The following is a 16,516-nucleotide window of genomic DNA, read 5'->3' as shown; positions in this document are numbered from 1 at the left end:
ATACACCAATTATGTTAAAATCCTTATAAGTTATTTTAGTATTATAAAATTATAGAATTGCCTTGCTAACAAGAAGTATCAAAATAACAATATTAATTTATTTTGATGTATCCGAAAAAAAATTATATATGTATATATATACGTATATATATATATATATATATTCATAAACTATTTTACGTTTGCAAAGATGTAGCACGAAACGTGTGTGGAAAAATATTCATGTCGCTGTTGATGGAGCACGCTGGACACCCACGAGGAACCCAGAGAAAAATAATACAAGAATTTTGTACAGTTTTTTTAAACACGAGCTCCGAAGACGTCCAGCAAATACACGAGAAAAAGTAGGCGATGATATGAGAATAAAAAGACCGTTTTTCGAAAAATACAACAATGTTTTAATATAAACAAACGCATGCGCATATTGTACACACACGATTGGAAACGCAACTAAGTATATATACATATATTTTACTTTTTTCCGTATCTCAAAACTTACAAAGTATATCTTTTTTTTTTACATCAAGATGTATGTATATAATCGATACACGAGACGAGACAAATAATATATAGCTTTTACATTATCAGTTACACAACTGAAACATTTTGCATGCGCTCAAACGATCTTCAGAACTTTATTTTTTGTTTATTTATATTCACCCTACGTGAGTATTGCTTTGGACTCGTGATGGCACGATTAGGCACATCCCATGCAATATTATCCGTACGCTTCAAATATGTTTGGCTGTGTGCAATGTGGTTTTTCTCTACCACACAGCTGAGTAAGTATATACGTATACGATTCCCCGGATGTTGGACTACAAGTATTTATATGTATAATATTAACTAGCAGCAACGCATCCCTGGCAGTTAGTGCGGATCGGTCTTGAGGAACTCGTTGTACGCGTCCTCGTCCATGAGGCTCTCGACCTCCTTGGGCTCGCTGAGCTCGACCTTGAAGAGCCAGCCCTCGTCGTAGCAGGACGAGTTTATGAGGCCTGGCTTGTCCTCCGCGGCCTTGTTTTTCTCCACCACCTTGCCGCTGCACGGGCTCATGACTTCCGAGGCTGCTTTCACCGACTCCAGGGCGCCGCACTCCTCTGCAAACCATTCAAACAATTTTTATTTCATTCGTTTGGGCCGGGATGGCTTCCAAAAATGTTTATATACTGTTCTTTTATTTTTTCATATTTTTGTATGCCCCAAGCTTTTGATCATTTGAAAAATTTTACTCCACTAGACACGAAGGGTATCACATATGTTATTTGGCACAAGCTTTTTCAAATTACTATTATTTTCCGCTATTTTAATACAGTTTTCATCCTTTATTTCAATTGGGATGAAAAAATCTCAACACATATCTTGTAATCGTATGAATTTCCACTTATTTTGTTTCTTTTCATTCTTGGAGACATAAAATCCATTCATATTTCTTGTTTAACTGTACTTACTTATCGACTAAACCAATTGTTTTTTTTTTTTTTTTTTTTTTCAAAAAAAAATCTTAGAATATAATAATCGTCCAAACGCGAAATATACCAAAGTATGATTGTACAAAAGCTAACGTATAGGTATCAAGAAAAAAAATGTTAAAAACAAAGAATGATGGGCTATGCACAAAAAAGGACACAAGAAATTAAAAGCATCACCAGTCAATAACCCGGGGAAGGGGGGGGGGCAATATGAAGGAAAAAAAACAATATATTAACAATAGGCTTACGTACGTACAATAAAGGAAAATTTTTAATACAAGAATAGTTTTTGAAAAATTATAAATACTTGAAAAAAATTATGCGAATCTATAAATATGTGAGCTGGTACCACCTCCCCCCCAGCTTTGGTGTTGCCGTTGCAAGAAATCAAATAAATGGGACGTACTGGTTTAAAAAAATGTGAGGTCAAAAACGTCATTAGGAAGGTGGAGTAAGGAGTAAAGAGAGCCATAGAAAGTCCAAAACTTGACTCAAAACTGTAAAAAAATAAAAAGTTGCCAGAAAAATAAACGAGAAGACAGGAGAGAGTAAAAACAAAAAATCCCAAGAAGAAAGTGATAAGGTAGGAGCAAGTTGAGCTTAAAATAGAAAAGCGATAGAAGTTACTATATTCACCATACATATAAGATTGAAATAATCAGTTGGGGCAATTGTTACAGGCGGGAAAACTGTGGGACGAAGGAATCGTGAATCAGCAATAAAAGTAAAACCAGAAAAATCGACTATTAGTTTTTAAAAATCGGATAAGTGGTGTTTCGGCATCCTGGGTACTCATCCCATCGAAAAAGACCGAGAAAAAAAATCTCGATAATTTTCGACGGGGTTTAAACCCACGACCCCTCGAATATCACCGGCTAGGAATCGTCATGAGACGCGAGGGAGAGGTTTCAGTTCCAGTTATTGGCGCATGATGCTTTTTTACATTGTAGAATGGCGCTAAATTTTCGCGGTTTTCTTTTGAACTCGTAAAATGGTAGAGGTTTTAGTTTCAACCTTAGCCACTTCATTTACTTTTGTAAGGATTCTTTGGCGCTAGTAGTTGCCTCTCATAACGAATGATAAAGTGAATCGCGTTTGAAAAATGGCCTTATGTTGGTTACAAAGTTTTCTAGAGGATCTTTTTTGATTTTCTCAGTGATTTTTGAAATGTTTACACCCTACCATGCCGAACTGTAAGGTGTATGTTAAGGACGAAAATACCGACTTTGGAAAACTATCCTTTTAATTTTTCTACGTCCTACTAGAAATTTTCTTAACATGAGGGCTATTCTGCCACTAGAGGCACTCGCCATCACATGGGGTACATTAACATGGCTTTTCATTGAGAAAGTAATAATTTTTTTTAAGAAGATGAATAATTCTTGGAGGAAGAAAAAATTTGGAATAATTAAGGAGTACAGCTCATTCTTAATTAAATCGTATTTCCACTATACCACGCAGAAGAGAAAAAAAAGTACAATAAGAAATTCATGTAATTGGGATGTATATAATGTATAAAAAAGTGAGTTAAAACAAAGTTTGAAAAAAAAGACTACGTTTATTCGATGCAGTAGTAAAATTTGATTCTTTTTTATAAGGTGAAAAATGAATAAAAAAAAGGAGCAAAAAATATACAACATGTTAGAGCTTTTGCTGAATTCGGGTATTCTGAACGTTATTCCGAAATTTCCACGAAATTTGAGAGTCAAAAATTTGAACTAAATAAGTTTAATAAGGAACAAAATTTGAATTGCATACATTAAATGTAAAATTTTCAAGTTTTTAGAAAGTTGTGTGGAAAAGTTATTAAGTAGTAAAAAAATACGATAAGTACAAAATAAAAATTAATCAATTATTTAAACGTTAAATTTAATCGGTATAGCTGAAACTATGCAAATCTGACCTACCATCTTTTTTGATGAGTGTCCCCACGTCTGGTAATTGTGCATAAACAACGTCACCAAGCGCATCTTGGGCGTAGTCGGAAATTCCTACCGTACCAATGTTACTGCTGACCGTCACCCACTCGTGCTTATCGGTGTACCTCCTCTCTGAAAATACAATGAGTTTAGCCTATTAGTAATGAGTGATGTTGCAAAAAAATAAAAAATTTAACTCAATTGTCTTTGTGGTTACGATAATCAATTTTTTTTTATTTTGACAGTATTGTCACATTGTCAGGGTTGATATTAATAAGATAAAAGCTTGTTGTTTTTACAAATTTAAACGGGCAACGTCATCCATGCGATTATTAAACTACTATTGAAGATTTCTGCTCTGAAATGTTGAAATTACTAATCTCAGTAGTATTACGCAAAATTTTATTTATCAGCCAAGGCGATGGATGATATTTTTGAGATTCTTCGAAGTGCGTCATGCACGTAGTGTTCGGATTCGTACATCTGTGTTGGTAATGTTTCTTTTATAGTTAGTGCAATCAAATGATAATAAGTAAGTACTTAATTTAGCATTTAACCTTGAGAAACTCTAAGATTACTAATTTTACACAAGTCTTACATATTGTCCCAGTAAAATGATGTAACATAAATTTTACACAAAAACTTTGATTTTCATTAAATTAATTTTTTCTTTAGTGTTGTCATACATATGTGATCTCATTTATGGAACTTACATGGATTTTCAATACCATTAATGACTTTATTAAAAAACCATATAAGAACCATATATCAATAGAAGTAAAAATCTTTACCAGGTCGGAAGTGACAAGGCTAAACTTATTTTTCATTTCGTACTTTCAATTACTTATTATCAGTACAAATTTCATCTTATCTTACTAATATATAAAGGAAAGTCACTCAAACCGTTGTAATCGCTAACCGCGAAAACTACTCAACCGATCTTGCTGAAATTATGCACATTGATTATTGACACTTTCTAGATGGTTTTAGTATAGTTTTTATCTTGAAAAAATTAATAGCAATAGATATAAATAAGCTCAGTTTTGCAAAAATACGCTAGCTTTTCACGTTAGTTCAGTAAAATCCGCTAGGTGGCGTAGACATAAAATCGAAGCTACCTGCAATATAATTAAATAAGTGTGCTTATAATAGACCCAAGCATCTTTTCGAAGCCCCCCTTTGTTCACCGGCAGTACATCAAGATTAGAGTTATGAGTCATGCAGCTGGGTATGTGGGTATCAACGGCCCTTTAGGACCAACGATTATTTTATGGCATAAGGACCTGAAACGCACGGTACTTTTCAGCATAATTATATTTTTCTCGCTCTTTACAGCTTTTTATTTGACCAAATAAAATGTATGCATCCCGAACAAATATGTTTTTAATAAGAAGATTTTTGTACTGAGAAGTGTCAGAAATAGATGTAAAACTTTTATCTGAAAACGTTTCACATTACATGTCAACACACTACGGTATTCTATTTAGTGAGTCTCGGGCGAAGCCGAGACGGGGGGCCGCTAGTTTTAGATAAGTTATCAATAAGGCTGTATAATCGAACACTACCTTGACACTTAGATACATCAATACTTCTGTTTATGTATATATATATATATGTTAGTTACAATATATATACATACATACTTTGATGGGATATTCGTGAAGGCAGACGACTAAAAAAATTTTTTGTGGAAACCTCTGCCGATTGACAGTTCTTCCTGAAAAAACTGTTCCTTCAATTTTTTAAGATTTCCAGAACCATGTCAAAACCAATAAAAGTTTAAAATTTTTTCTTGGACCCAATTTTTTTGAATTGTATGGTTTGAAAATTAAAATTACTAGAGGTATGGTTTTTTAGATTTTTTGAGGAAGAATCACTTAAAAATATTTTCAAAAATTTTTGAAATAATGTTATTTTTTTTGTAGTTTAAAATTTTTTTTTAAATTAATGAATAAAACCAGATACATTGACGTACATTTTACGTATGGAGGTACAATACATAAAATCTGCAAGAAGTTTTCATACAAACCTGTGCGCTGACCTAGTTAAACTTGAGAGCGAGAAATATAAAGTTTAATGACTAAAAATTAAAGAAACACAACTTATGAATATATAGTTAGAACTAATTTAACTATTCTTGATTATATAGAGTGAAGCGTACGTCAAATTTCATGTTAAAAAATTCTAATACGTATACCAGTCTTTTTAACTGAATTTTTGTAACTCAATGACATCGTTTGTTTCTAATAAATTAATATTTAGTCATTTTTTTGTATTATTACTTATCTTTTGTATTACTACTTGCTCTTTTTCGTGACATTTTCTGATTGTAAACAAAGCATATTGTGCTAGACGTAAACAAACAAGCAGACCAAAAAAAATAGTTTCAAGTGCCAAAAAGAAAAATGGAAATAACAGCTTTACTGCTAGCGGGATTGCGCGGGATCACAGCAAAGATGTCACGAAAAAGAGCAAGTAGACCGACGTTGTCTGCTTTACTGCTGGCGGGATTGCGGATCACATCACCAGTAAATCGACAGTAGCGCCCCCAACCACGCAACGTTGTCACGTCCTCACGTCTTCCATATGTAACTGCTAGCGGCGATTGCGGATCCAAAGAACTCGTGTTCATTTATAGATTGCTCGGAGCACCTCGGTGCGCTCTAAGGTGGATAAATGAACAAATCTAATAGGTTGTACATGAAGCTATGAATTAAGTAACAAATAACTATTGAATATGTCGGCCCGTAAGCAGACTACAGTTGACACTATTCATGTTACTTTATTACATTATATTATTAAGTATCATCGATAACACATTTGGTCACTAATGAACGAGTTGATAAATAAAAGTTAGTTTTGTTATATTACAGATGTACTGATTACTTTTAAATATGTTAAGAGTAAAATAATTTAATCTTTATTTATTAAAATTAATTCGTTCAATAAATTACTGTTTTTATGTATGATTTCAAATCATCACCATTCTATTTTTTAACTTATTACATAACTTCTACAATATAAATGTCAATATTTCTTTCCACCATAAATCTCACGCTGAATAATTCACAGCAACTACATCCATTTTTGATCAATTATCTGTCAGTACAGTTTTCAGGATCCATTACTGATCCAAAATTATGGACACATTGATACAGCCTTGATCCATTTAAAGGATCCATGCTGGATCCAACGCTACAGTATACTGTAGATGGATGACTGTAGGTTCATTTCTATTCGCGAACGCAGCCGCCGGCTAGAGTACGTTAGTAGTAGTGTGCGTTACACCGTAAATAAGGTCTCTAGTTTTAAAAACTGACGTCACATTAAGATTTGTTCAAGCCACTTTTGGTTCGGTTTGGTTCTCTGAACAAAATATACTTATATACACAGAACCAGTTATGTTTGGTTTCCTATAAATGTAGGTATACTTTGCTAAGAGAGCCGGACCGAACCAAAAGGGGCTTGAACGAACCTACTATAACACGTAAATAAATTCAACGTAGAACTAGATTTAGAGAAGTTCTCCAAGTTACAAAATTTCAACCACGTAAAGCCTATATAATAAAAGCTCCAAGCAACCCACAACGAATACAAACTGCTGAATCGAACACAGCTTAAGTATATATGTTATGTGTGCGGTACGTACCACCGGCATGCAAGCAGCAGTGGGTGCTGAAGAAATTTCGCGCAAGAAAGTTCGACGTTATTCGGGTAGATACGGAACTGGTAGTTTCGTGATGGCCAAGTAGCTTTGCCGATCTCGTGACGCATTTCGCGATCTGGGCTGCTAGTCGTGACATCGTCCTCTTCGGAAAAACACAACAGTTGATGATGCAGCTAGGCACAATAACTTAACGCACCAACTCGATGTGATGGTTCGGAGCCCACTATACAATCGAATGCTCTGATGTTACCACTTTGAACGAACTGTGGTGACTGGCGTGAGAGACCGTGAGATGGGAGCTGAGAGCGCTGCACACGTGGGAGCTAAAGCGAACACGATCACTGATATGTACTAAGTAAAAAAGCGCGAGAGCCCAAGAAAATAACCAAAAAATCCAAGGAGGCAAGAATGTCAGCAACCGAGCTGGCGGTTGAACGAGCAAAACTATCCCATGTATAAAAGTGTATAGGTATACTAACAATATTTTCCAACTCTAAAAATATGATAACGTAATCATCTCGCTCTGCTGTCTGCTACTCTCCCTCTCTCCTACATGAATTTGTGTCGTCTGCTAGGTCCATGCGCGGAGAGAACCAGAACAGAACCAGAGAACTCTTAAAAAGTTATATATCCTACAGTGAGTATATAAGTAGTGATTCCGTCGAATGCGTGAAATGCATGCATGTCAAAAGTTGCGCTCTTTCATTTCCAATCACAAAAAGGAAGACCTTTCGACCCTCACCGTGCGAACATACCTACACCGCAGCTGCGGATACAAGTCAATAACTTTGGGGTATTGTTGATCTATCGTCATCAATATTGCCACCGAATTCCTTCATTAATAATCCTAGACGTGTACATACATTTTGGCTCTAAAATATGGTGTGAAAGTAGTGCATCGTACTTTAGGCCTTGACAAAAAGGTTCAGCAGTTCGATGCCACTGATATAAAAACATAGAGGTATTACTAATATCCCTCTGTATAAAAATGGATTTTTTAACTGTAGCATACGAGTAAACAATCAACAGCGCCGTTATCAATCCGTGTTAGAAACTTGAACGCCTCGAGGGTTCGAATTTTTTATAACGTACGCGGGTAACAATTTCTGTCTTTTCCGTCTACCTTCATCACGCATCTCGTATAATTTTTGAGGGTATCATTTTATTCAGAAAAAAAATCCACATTCTATCTAGGAGGTATACGAACTTTTCAAAGCTTAAAACGTCTTTTCCGTCCACCTCGATAATAAAAGTATCTCTTTTTCACAATTTAGGGTAACGGGTTGCCATTAAACTTGTTTTTCATTACTGTTGGGCGGAAATATCGGACAAATGTCTTGGAGTTTGTACAAATAAGCTTTTTTTCTTGAGATCCATCTAGTAGGTAATGGTAATACTGCTTCGAACGTTAGTAGCGAAGCGGTACATTATTTTAGGAGGCCCTAACTTGGCCTAAATGAATTAAAGAGAAATAACGTATTTTCTGCAAATATACAAAATATCTCATTTTTAGCAAGTTTCATTGCTCTTCTTTCAACCACTGTAATCTTTAATTTTTAAATTATTTTTTTAACTATGAATTTTTTAAAGTAAATTAGAAAAAAAACCATTTTTGAAGTTATTTTGAGCCATGTTACGGCAAAATTACCCGTATACATTAAACTAATAGTTATAGGGTACATATGAGACAAAAAAATACTTGCCGTTTAATTAACAAAAGTTGAGAAACTTTACGATTCGTGGTGATTCAAAGTGTTTTCACGATTCGATTTCGCTGTGTAGAGTTTGAAGAGTTATATCGGTTTAAAAAAATTGCTATATGCACAAAATTTACACCTGCCGTCGCCTGGCCCAATGAATAGAGTACAAAAAGTTGTTAAAAGAAGTGACATTAGTAAACTAATTGGAACTTATCCACTACTATAAAATCGACTATCAAGTGAATGGACCCCCCCTTACAAACAAAATACTTACCACCAAACGCGATTATTTGTACTTAAAACTATAGTGGCGGCAATTTCGGGACTAAATAAGGGGATGGGGGTGAGAACAATTATTTTTCGCCAAACTATCCCCGATTTTTGGTTATTGAATTCGAGCATCATTTGACTAGCTGACTAAAACATTTATTAAAAATTTGCACTTCGATTAAAAAAAAATTTAAATTAAGTTTACAGGCAAATCATAGTAAAGAAAGTCTCAGATCGTCCAAGACGCAGCCGATATTATTTTAACGATTGATGGTTTTAGGAACAACAATAAACGTGGCAATTTTAAAATAGGTGATATTTACAATAAAAACGTGTTTTTTGTAAAAAAATAATAAAATTTATTTTTTTATTTTTTTTTACAATGTCAGTTATTCTAGAAGTTTTTTACATTGCATATCATTCGTTTATTTTTAAATTCAGATGAAATTCGTCCAAAATAATAATTATTAAAACTTAACTAATAATTGTTTTTGAAAGAAAAAGTTTATATATATATATATATATATATATATATATGTATATTTTTATCAACTGTGAAAAAATGTAAAAATAAAAAAAAAGATTTTAACTAATAAGGTTTAATGGTAGTATTGAAGAACAGTGCAATTTTAGAGTATGAAACTGCACAAATATTAATTTTCTTGGATCACGTGAGGCCAATAGGTCATGTAACACATCGATTACGTTACAATAAATATTTAAGTATGCGTAAAACGATAACCCGCGCGATCATGTTATCAAAAGATGTTACGACTTTCGTGACCTCGATGGCAATACAAGTAGGAAAAATATTTAAAAATACAAGCCTTCGAATAAAGGTTTTTAAATCAATATGATCCATGATAAAAAATTTTCAAACGTTGTTTGGTGCAAACAATATAGTTGATTTTATTGATAAATTGGTAATTGTTTGCATTCAAGTTCATTATAAACCTGCTGATGAGTGATTTTTTTTTTTTCTGTCTGAAAATCTATACACTTGAAAACTGATTATTTGATTAAGGTTTTAAAAGTGAATCCCTTTTTTTGGTCATACGGAACACGAAATCATTGTGCGATCATTACAGTCCCATTGTTGATGATCTGCCGTTAGGATTATGAACATGAATGGGAACTGGCTTTTCGATGGCCCACTCGTACCACACGTTCTTGTCATTGCAGCGGCGCCAAAAATGACTAACGATTTGATCACCAGCTTTTAAATTCATTGGATCCTGCATAAAAAATTTTACTTGTACAAATTTTAAAATTTTGATGAAGTTTTATTACTGAAATATGAAAATATGTTGCTCGAGTTTTCAAGAATTCAATCACATTTTGATAAAAAACATTATTGAGGTTTTTGTAACTTTACGAAATAGAATATAGAAGTTGTTTATAACTAAGTTCGTCTATTACTATTTTTTGCTCAGGCAAAACAAAAAACGGAATACCCAGTAGGGTAGAAAATGTAGGAAGCCTTAAATCATACGATTACACAGCCACACAATAAAAAATTAAAACTAAGAAGTAGTCACTGCCAATGTATTCTAAGTCAATTGATTTTAATATTTCGTTAGAGCCAGAAAGGCCACCTATATAATATTGTCTTAGGCCTAAAGTTAGAAAAGTGACTTTAAATCTTCTGAAAAAATATAAGCTAACATTTTAATTTTAACGATTGATTCAGATTCATACATAGAAAATGACTAGTCTATAGTCAAGAACTATACTTTAATTTTGTGTGACTGTGTTGTAATACTCAATTATGCGATCTTTACTTTTCTCAAGGGACGCAATGCGTTAATAAAAGCATCTATAGAATCTTTACAGTAAATTATTAGTTGTGCGATCCATAGATAAAAAAAGGAAATGTGTTTATAAGTTTTATCAAGTATTCGAAAAAAGTTTGTAATTCTTACCTTTATAGGAAAAAATATTGGAAACCAGCTAAACATTCGAGGACTATGAGTTCTTGGTTCAATACTAATTTTTACATTTCTGTATAAAACGGCATCAAAATATCCAGAAAATCCATGAAGTACACAGTCTTGTTCAGCTTTAAAAGTATTTTTACAATATCTTCTGTTGTCAACTGTTTCATCTAGTAGATATATAGAGTAAATAAAATTAGTCATGAATACTAACTATAAAATAAGATTAAAGTAATCATATGAACATCAAATGATTACTTTAATTTTAAAATAAGTAGTTCATCGATTAGAGCATTTAAAGCATAGCACCTTTGTTTGGATGATGGAAAGTGAAAAGTGCTTGAGGAACGTCTATATCGTATTTGTTTTGAAAGTGAACAACATAAGGCGTTTCAAAGTGACTCAATGGATGCTTATCCTTATCTTTAAATGACTTTACTTCATTATATAATTTCGGTGACTGAATTGGAGCAAGGTAGGAGGTATACGAACTTGGTATACTAATTCCATCATCTACAGAATATAAGTTTTTTTTAATTTTCTTATAAAAAAAAGTTTATAGTAGTGAAAAGTTTATTTTTATCTGAAAATATTAATCATTAGGTTGAAATACCTTTCAAAAACTGTTGAACACCATCCAAACACTCTGGAGAGAGCTCATTATCTCCAAAAGATCCTAACAATTCTGAAACAAGAATATCAGCCTTTTCAGGTGCGTTCCATTTTCTCATGTCTGAAGAAATAACGATTACTGTGTCCCCCCACATTTCTTGTTGCAATGCTTGCAGCCTGTAAACATAGTCAAGCGCTTTAAATTTACTAAATTGATATTTCATTGAAATAAACAAATGTAAAATTTACGTTAAAACAGCATTTGGATTCTTTTCGACTGCATACACTTTAATTACTTGTTTAGCATTTGAGGCAGCATTTAATGAAGCTCGAACTAACGGTCCGCGACCAGCGCCGACAACCATGATGATCCTATAATTTGTGCACACGTTTAGACATCGGTATCTATTAGTAGTGCAATTTTTTATGTATACCTTACACTTACACTGGCTGTTCTTTACTATGTCCTTTCTCTGAAGCCATGTCAATTAATGCTTTTTCGATAGCATTTTGATATTCTTGATATTTAATAGGATCCTTTTCAAAAATCTCATAAGTTCCAGACTCCAAGTTATCCATTAATGGTTGTAAAGGACACTGAAGATAATCCTCAAAACCACGAGCAAATCGCTCAACAGCTCCATTGGGTTGCCAATTCTAAAATTTTATTTATTACACTTCAGAACATAATACTACTGTGTACAAGTTCATAGATGCATCAGTCATTTATATTGTTTTTACCTTCCATAAATGATCCATGTAATGGTAGTAGTAAACTACATTTTGATGACGATTAGCGCCACTTATAACAAACTGTACATCTAGAGGACAAAACTTCTTGATCATCATTTGGTGAGCTTTACTCAACACTGGAAATCCTTTTTTATTACTTATAAATACTGTAGTAGGTATAATCAAACATTTAACTGGTTCACCAACCCACCTGTCGATCTATAAATATCAAAGTTTATCATGATTGAATTTCACAAAGTTCAGATTGTTATCGAGTACTGGAAAATATAACAACCTCTTGTGGATCAGGAAGATCATGACTAACAATTAAGGCAACATTAAGTTTTCGATCATAATCACAAACTGTCCTGAACTGGTTCCACCAATGCCAAGTATTTTCTACCTTATTAGCTTCCATCAGTAGTTCAACATTTTTATCTTTTCTATAAGAATATGCCTGTTTTTGAGGATTTTCCATGGGAACCTGGACCCACACTTGCGCCTAAATACAACAAAAGATTCTCATTTAAATAACCATTGTATTCGTCAGTTATACCGAAAGTAAAGTGTTAGTTGAAAAACATTGTTAATTCCTTGAAAAAATCAAATGGAATGGTTTTGATGAAAGATGAAAAAAATTACATGGCAGTGCAAGGCCGTAGAAAGCTTGTTAAATAGTATTCTAGCCAAATTCATATTTTTTTCTAAATTTCCATTCAACTTTAACGTGATTGCAGCTAGCCCTAAATGAGCAGACAATGCCAATTCTTGGTAAAGAGCTTCTTCACTATTTTTTGCGATCACAGGTACTTTTGAATCAACATGTATGTGAGGTGAAATTTTGCCAACTATTAGACTTGTCCAGTCTACAAAAAAAATTCATAAAAGTTTGTACTAAAAAACGTACAATAAAAACATTAGTTGTTTTACATACCTGAACTGCAAAGTATCATATCCGATCTTGTCCATGGCCCTGGTCGATTTTTTGCAGCACCACCAATAAATTCTCTTTTAAAATTAGGATGAACCAGAGGTACTGTGACGAACTGATACCTTAAATAGAGTCAACTGGTTACCACTTTATTATTAATACAACAATGATTTAGAGGGTAATACTTACTTAGCAGAGCTTGCAACATATAAGCCATCTCTTACATGTGGAAGAGCACAAAAGTCTAAGCCACATGATGCGTTTTTTTGAGTAGTCGTCATGATTCAGCACTAGCAAGTCTTAAATAAAAATCCTGTTATTTGGCAAGTATTTCCTGGAACATAAATTTTTGAAATTTGTGGCCGATTACAATAAATCTGCTTATCTAAGTTATTATAAATCATTTTATTTCAGATTAGATATTTGAAGGTATGGCAAGAGAATAAATAACAAAATAAAAAGTAGTCAATACAACAAATAGAATTTGATTTTGTACATCAAGACATAAATGTTTGTGGAACCGCCGAACCGGCGTGTGGAATATTTAAATCAAAAGAAAGGTTAGAGAGAGTGAATATATTTCATAACTCGAAGGTTAACAATAAAGGCTTGATTGATTGAAAATTTACGTAAACAGTGAGAGAAATATATAATACTCAAGTATATTACTTTGTATTACAGTAGAGACTGTATACATAAGTAGATGGATGAAGTAACGTGACAAAAATGTAGAATCACACCAAAGTATTTATTATTTACTCAAGTAAATTGGAGCAAAGTTGATGATTCAGGTAATAATTAAAAAATGTGAAATCAAGATAAGGTATACTTGTGTATAAAAATTTCAACTAAACCAGAATTTTGTTTTCTGCTGTTTGCAATAATCTGCATAAATTTTAGGCACATGTATAAAATGTATAACGTACATCCGTTCTAGTAATCCGACCTGGCTAGCGGAAGAATGTGATTTATCAATTATACACAAGCCGAGGGCTGAGCTGAGACCTGAGGCCTGAGGCTCGAGGGTGCACCGGTGCAGGTCAAAAATCTAAATAGACCAAGAGCTGAGGCCGAAGGGCGAAGGGTGGTCAAAATTTTAACTAGTCGCCACTTTCACCAGAATTGAGGAACCTTATGATTCGTGAAGATCCGAAATATTTCGGTCATAAGATTTCATTCTGGTCAAGAGTTATGTGGTAATTATAGTAGTGCCATTTGATTTTTTTTTATTAACCAGCCGCAACTTACACTAATAAATAGAAAATAAAAAGTTGACACTAAGAGTGCCATTTGCGGCAAGAATAGAATGTATCTTGTACCCGAAAATTGACCTTCAAAAAATTGACTCTTCAAGTCCCACCCGATCTTATCTATAATACCAATATAAGATAATAGATGAAGCATTGTAGATAACTTTGTAGATAAGAATACAATATCTACGTTTTTGGAGGTCGATTTTCGAGTACAAGATGCATTCTAATCTTGCCGCAAATGGCAGTATTACATGACCACCTATTATTCCCTAACCATTGGTATAAGTTGTGGCTGGTTAATAAAAAAGATCATATGGCACTACTATAATTACCACATATAAATCTTCACCAGAATGAAATATGACCGAAATATTTCGGATCTCGACGAATCATAAGGTTCCTCAATTCTGGTGCGAGTGGCAGCTGGGGCCGTACCATGTAACTATTTTTCTGGCTCTGTTCGGAAATGATACGTTGGTTAAGTTTTTGGTTGGTACCTATACGCCCACCCTGGCTTAACTAACTGACCGTGCGTTCGCACATGTAAACAATAGTTAATCAGCTGATCACGTTTTGGCGCACTTTAAGCGCTTTTAAGGTTAAAAAGAGGACTTGAAAGCGCTCAAAGTGCGCCAAAACGTGATCAGCTGATTAACTATTGTTTACATGTGCGAACGCACGGTCAGTTAGTTAAGCCAGACTTACCAGAATTGAAGAACTTCATAGGTTCGTTCAAGCTCCTTTTGGTTCAGTCCGGTTCTCTTAGTAAAGTACCTATCCTATTCGAAGTGTTAAGCGACTAGTAGCGCTGCCCTGAGGGTTCGATTTGGAACTATATGTTTCCCCAAAGTGTGCGTTCAAATCGTCGCGGTAGCAACGACGTTGAAAATGAGTTTTTTTTATTTCCTTAACCGATTTAATGGATTATGTGGGTGAAGGTTCACGCAAATACGTGAAAGGTGAAAATTTAGCCGACGCCAACCACATTTTATACTGTGCTATCGAGGCACAATCGTCCAAAGAAGAAAAATTAGTATGTTTGTGTTTGAAGTCCACTGACTTGTTTGGAAACTCATCAGTACTACCGCGACGATTTGAACGCATACTTTGGGGAAACATATAGTTCCAAATCGAACCCTCAGGGCGGCGCTACTAGTCGCTTAACATTTCGAATATATAGGAAACCACACAGAACTAGTTCTGTATATAATAGGTGTATTTTGTTAAGAGAACCGAACTGAACCGAACCACAGTAGCCAACCACATAATAAGTATGTGTGGAAATGATAAAAAAAAGTATATTACGCATGGGATGCTCAGCAGGCAACCTCTTTGCGGTGAATCCTAGGCAATGCTGATAGCTTGCATAAAAATTATCATTTTCAAGTATCTTTTATCTTGATATTTTTTACAATTAAAATCATATTTTCTGCATTTAAATGTAAAACTCGAATTTTCGTACTTTCGAGTTCGACATCTCGAAAACGCATCAAGATAGAATTAAAAAAAATATTTTTACCTTAATCCTTGATAAGTTCTTTATCGAAAACCATACTTACTTACTTTTTGTCGTCACAGGAATCGTAGAATCCCCGCGGTAAGATTAGAATTTATCTTCTATCCGAAAATAGACCTTCAAAAAAATGGATCCCCTACACAAAAGCAAAACCAAGTCACAACTTTGCCAGTTGGTTTTTTTTACCATAATTTGTAAGCAAGCTCAAAGTTCTGGCAATTTTCGGATTCAATAAAGGTGGGAAAATGACCTTTATACACCGCTCAGCTAACGCTCATCTAAAGCTGATCTCATCTATAATACTCGTCTAAGATAATATATAAGGCATTGTAGATACGACGATTGTAAATAAAATTAGAATATCTATAATTTTGGAGGTTGAGTTTCGGGTAGAAGATGAATTTTAATCTTGGCAGAAACAAAATGAAAATTTTTAGGTAATCTATCCTTTGGACAAAGTTGCGGCTGGTTTATAAAACTAATTACATGGCACTGTTTTAATTGCCACAT

General features: G+C 33.8%; 2 protein-coding genes across 3 annotated transcripts; both read right to left on the bottom strand.

The window, feature by feature from the left end:
- Positions 1-374: 374 nt before the first annotated feature.
- Positions 375-7,566, bottom strand: ppl (glycine cleavage system H protein, mitochondrial). Of its 2 annotated transcripts, none has more exons than XM_014354601.2 (3): positions 7,041-7,566; positions 3,380-3,523; positions 375-1,100 (listed from the first exon to the last, which is right to left on the bottom strand). In XM_014354601.2, exons 1-3 carry the CDS (start codon positions 7,192-7,194, stop codon positions 871-873), a joined length of 528 nt encoding a protein of 175 aa, XP_014210087.1. In that variant the 5' UTR covers positions 7,195-7,566; the 3' UTR covers positions 375-870. The 2 variants fall into 2 exon arrangements, with proteins under 2 accessions (XP_014210087.1, XP_023248208.1); XM_023392440.2 differs by having other exon boundaries at positions 7,044-7,566.
- A 2,017-nt stretch (positions 7,567-9,583) lies between these two features.
- Positions 9,584-14,055, bottom strand: csul (protein arginine N-methyltransferase 5). Its single transcript, XM_014354595.3, has 12 exons — positions 13,907-14,055; positions 13,427-13,571; positions 13,241-13,359; positions 12,949-13,172; positions 12,602-12,808; positions 12,316-12,525; positions 12,020-12,231; positions 11,824-11,946; positions 11,576-11,751; positions 11,272-11,475; positions 10,951-11,132; positions 9,584-10,263 (listed from the first exon to the last, which is right to left on the bottom strand). The coding sequence occupies exons 2-12, from the start codon at positions 13,516-13,518 to the stop codon at positions 10,111-10,113; spliced, it is 1,902 nt and encodes a 633-aa protein (XP_014210081.2). The 5' UTR covers positions 13,519-13,571; positions 13,907-14,055; the 3' UTR covers positions 9,584-10,110.
- Positions 14,056-16,516: the final 2,461 nt, after the last annotated feature.

This window comes from Copidosoma floridanum, unplaced genomic scaffold, assembly GCF_036245765.1.
Source record: "Copidosoma floridanum isolate Cflo_tuat_1 unplaced genomic scaffold, Cflo_Japanese_pri ptg000006l, whole genome shotgun sequence".
Lineage (NCBI taxonomy): Eukaryota > Metazoa > Arthropoda > Insecta > Hymenoptera > Encyrtidae > Copidosoma > Copidosoma floridanum.
Note: the sequence above shows the minus strand (reverse complement) of the source record. Positions and strands in the feature narration are given on the sequence as shown.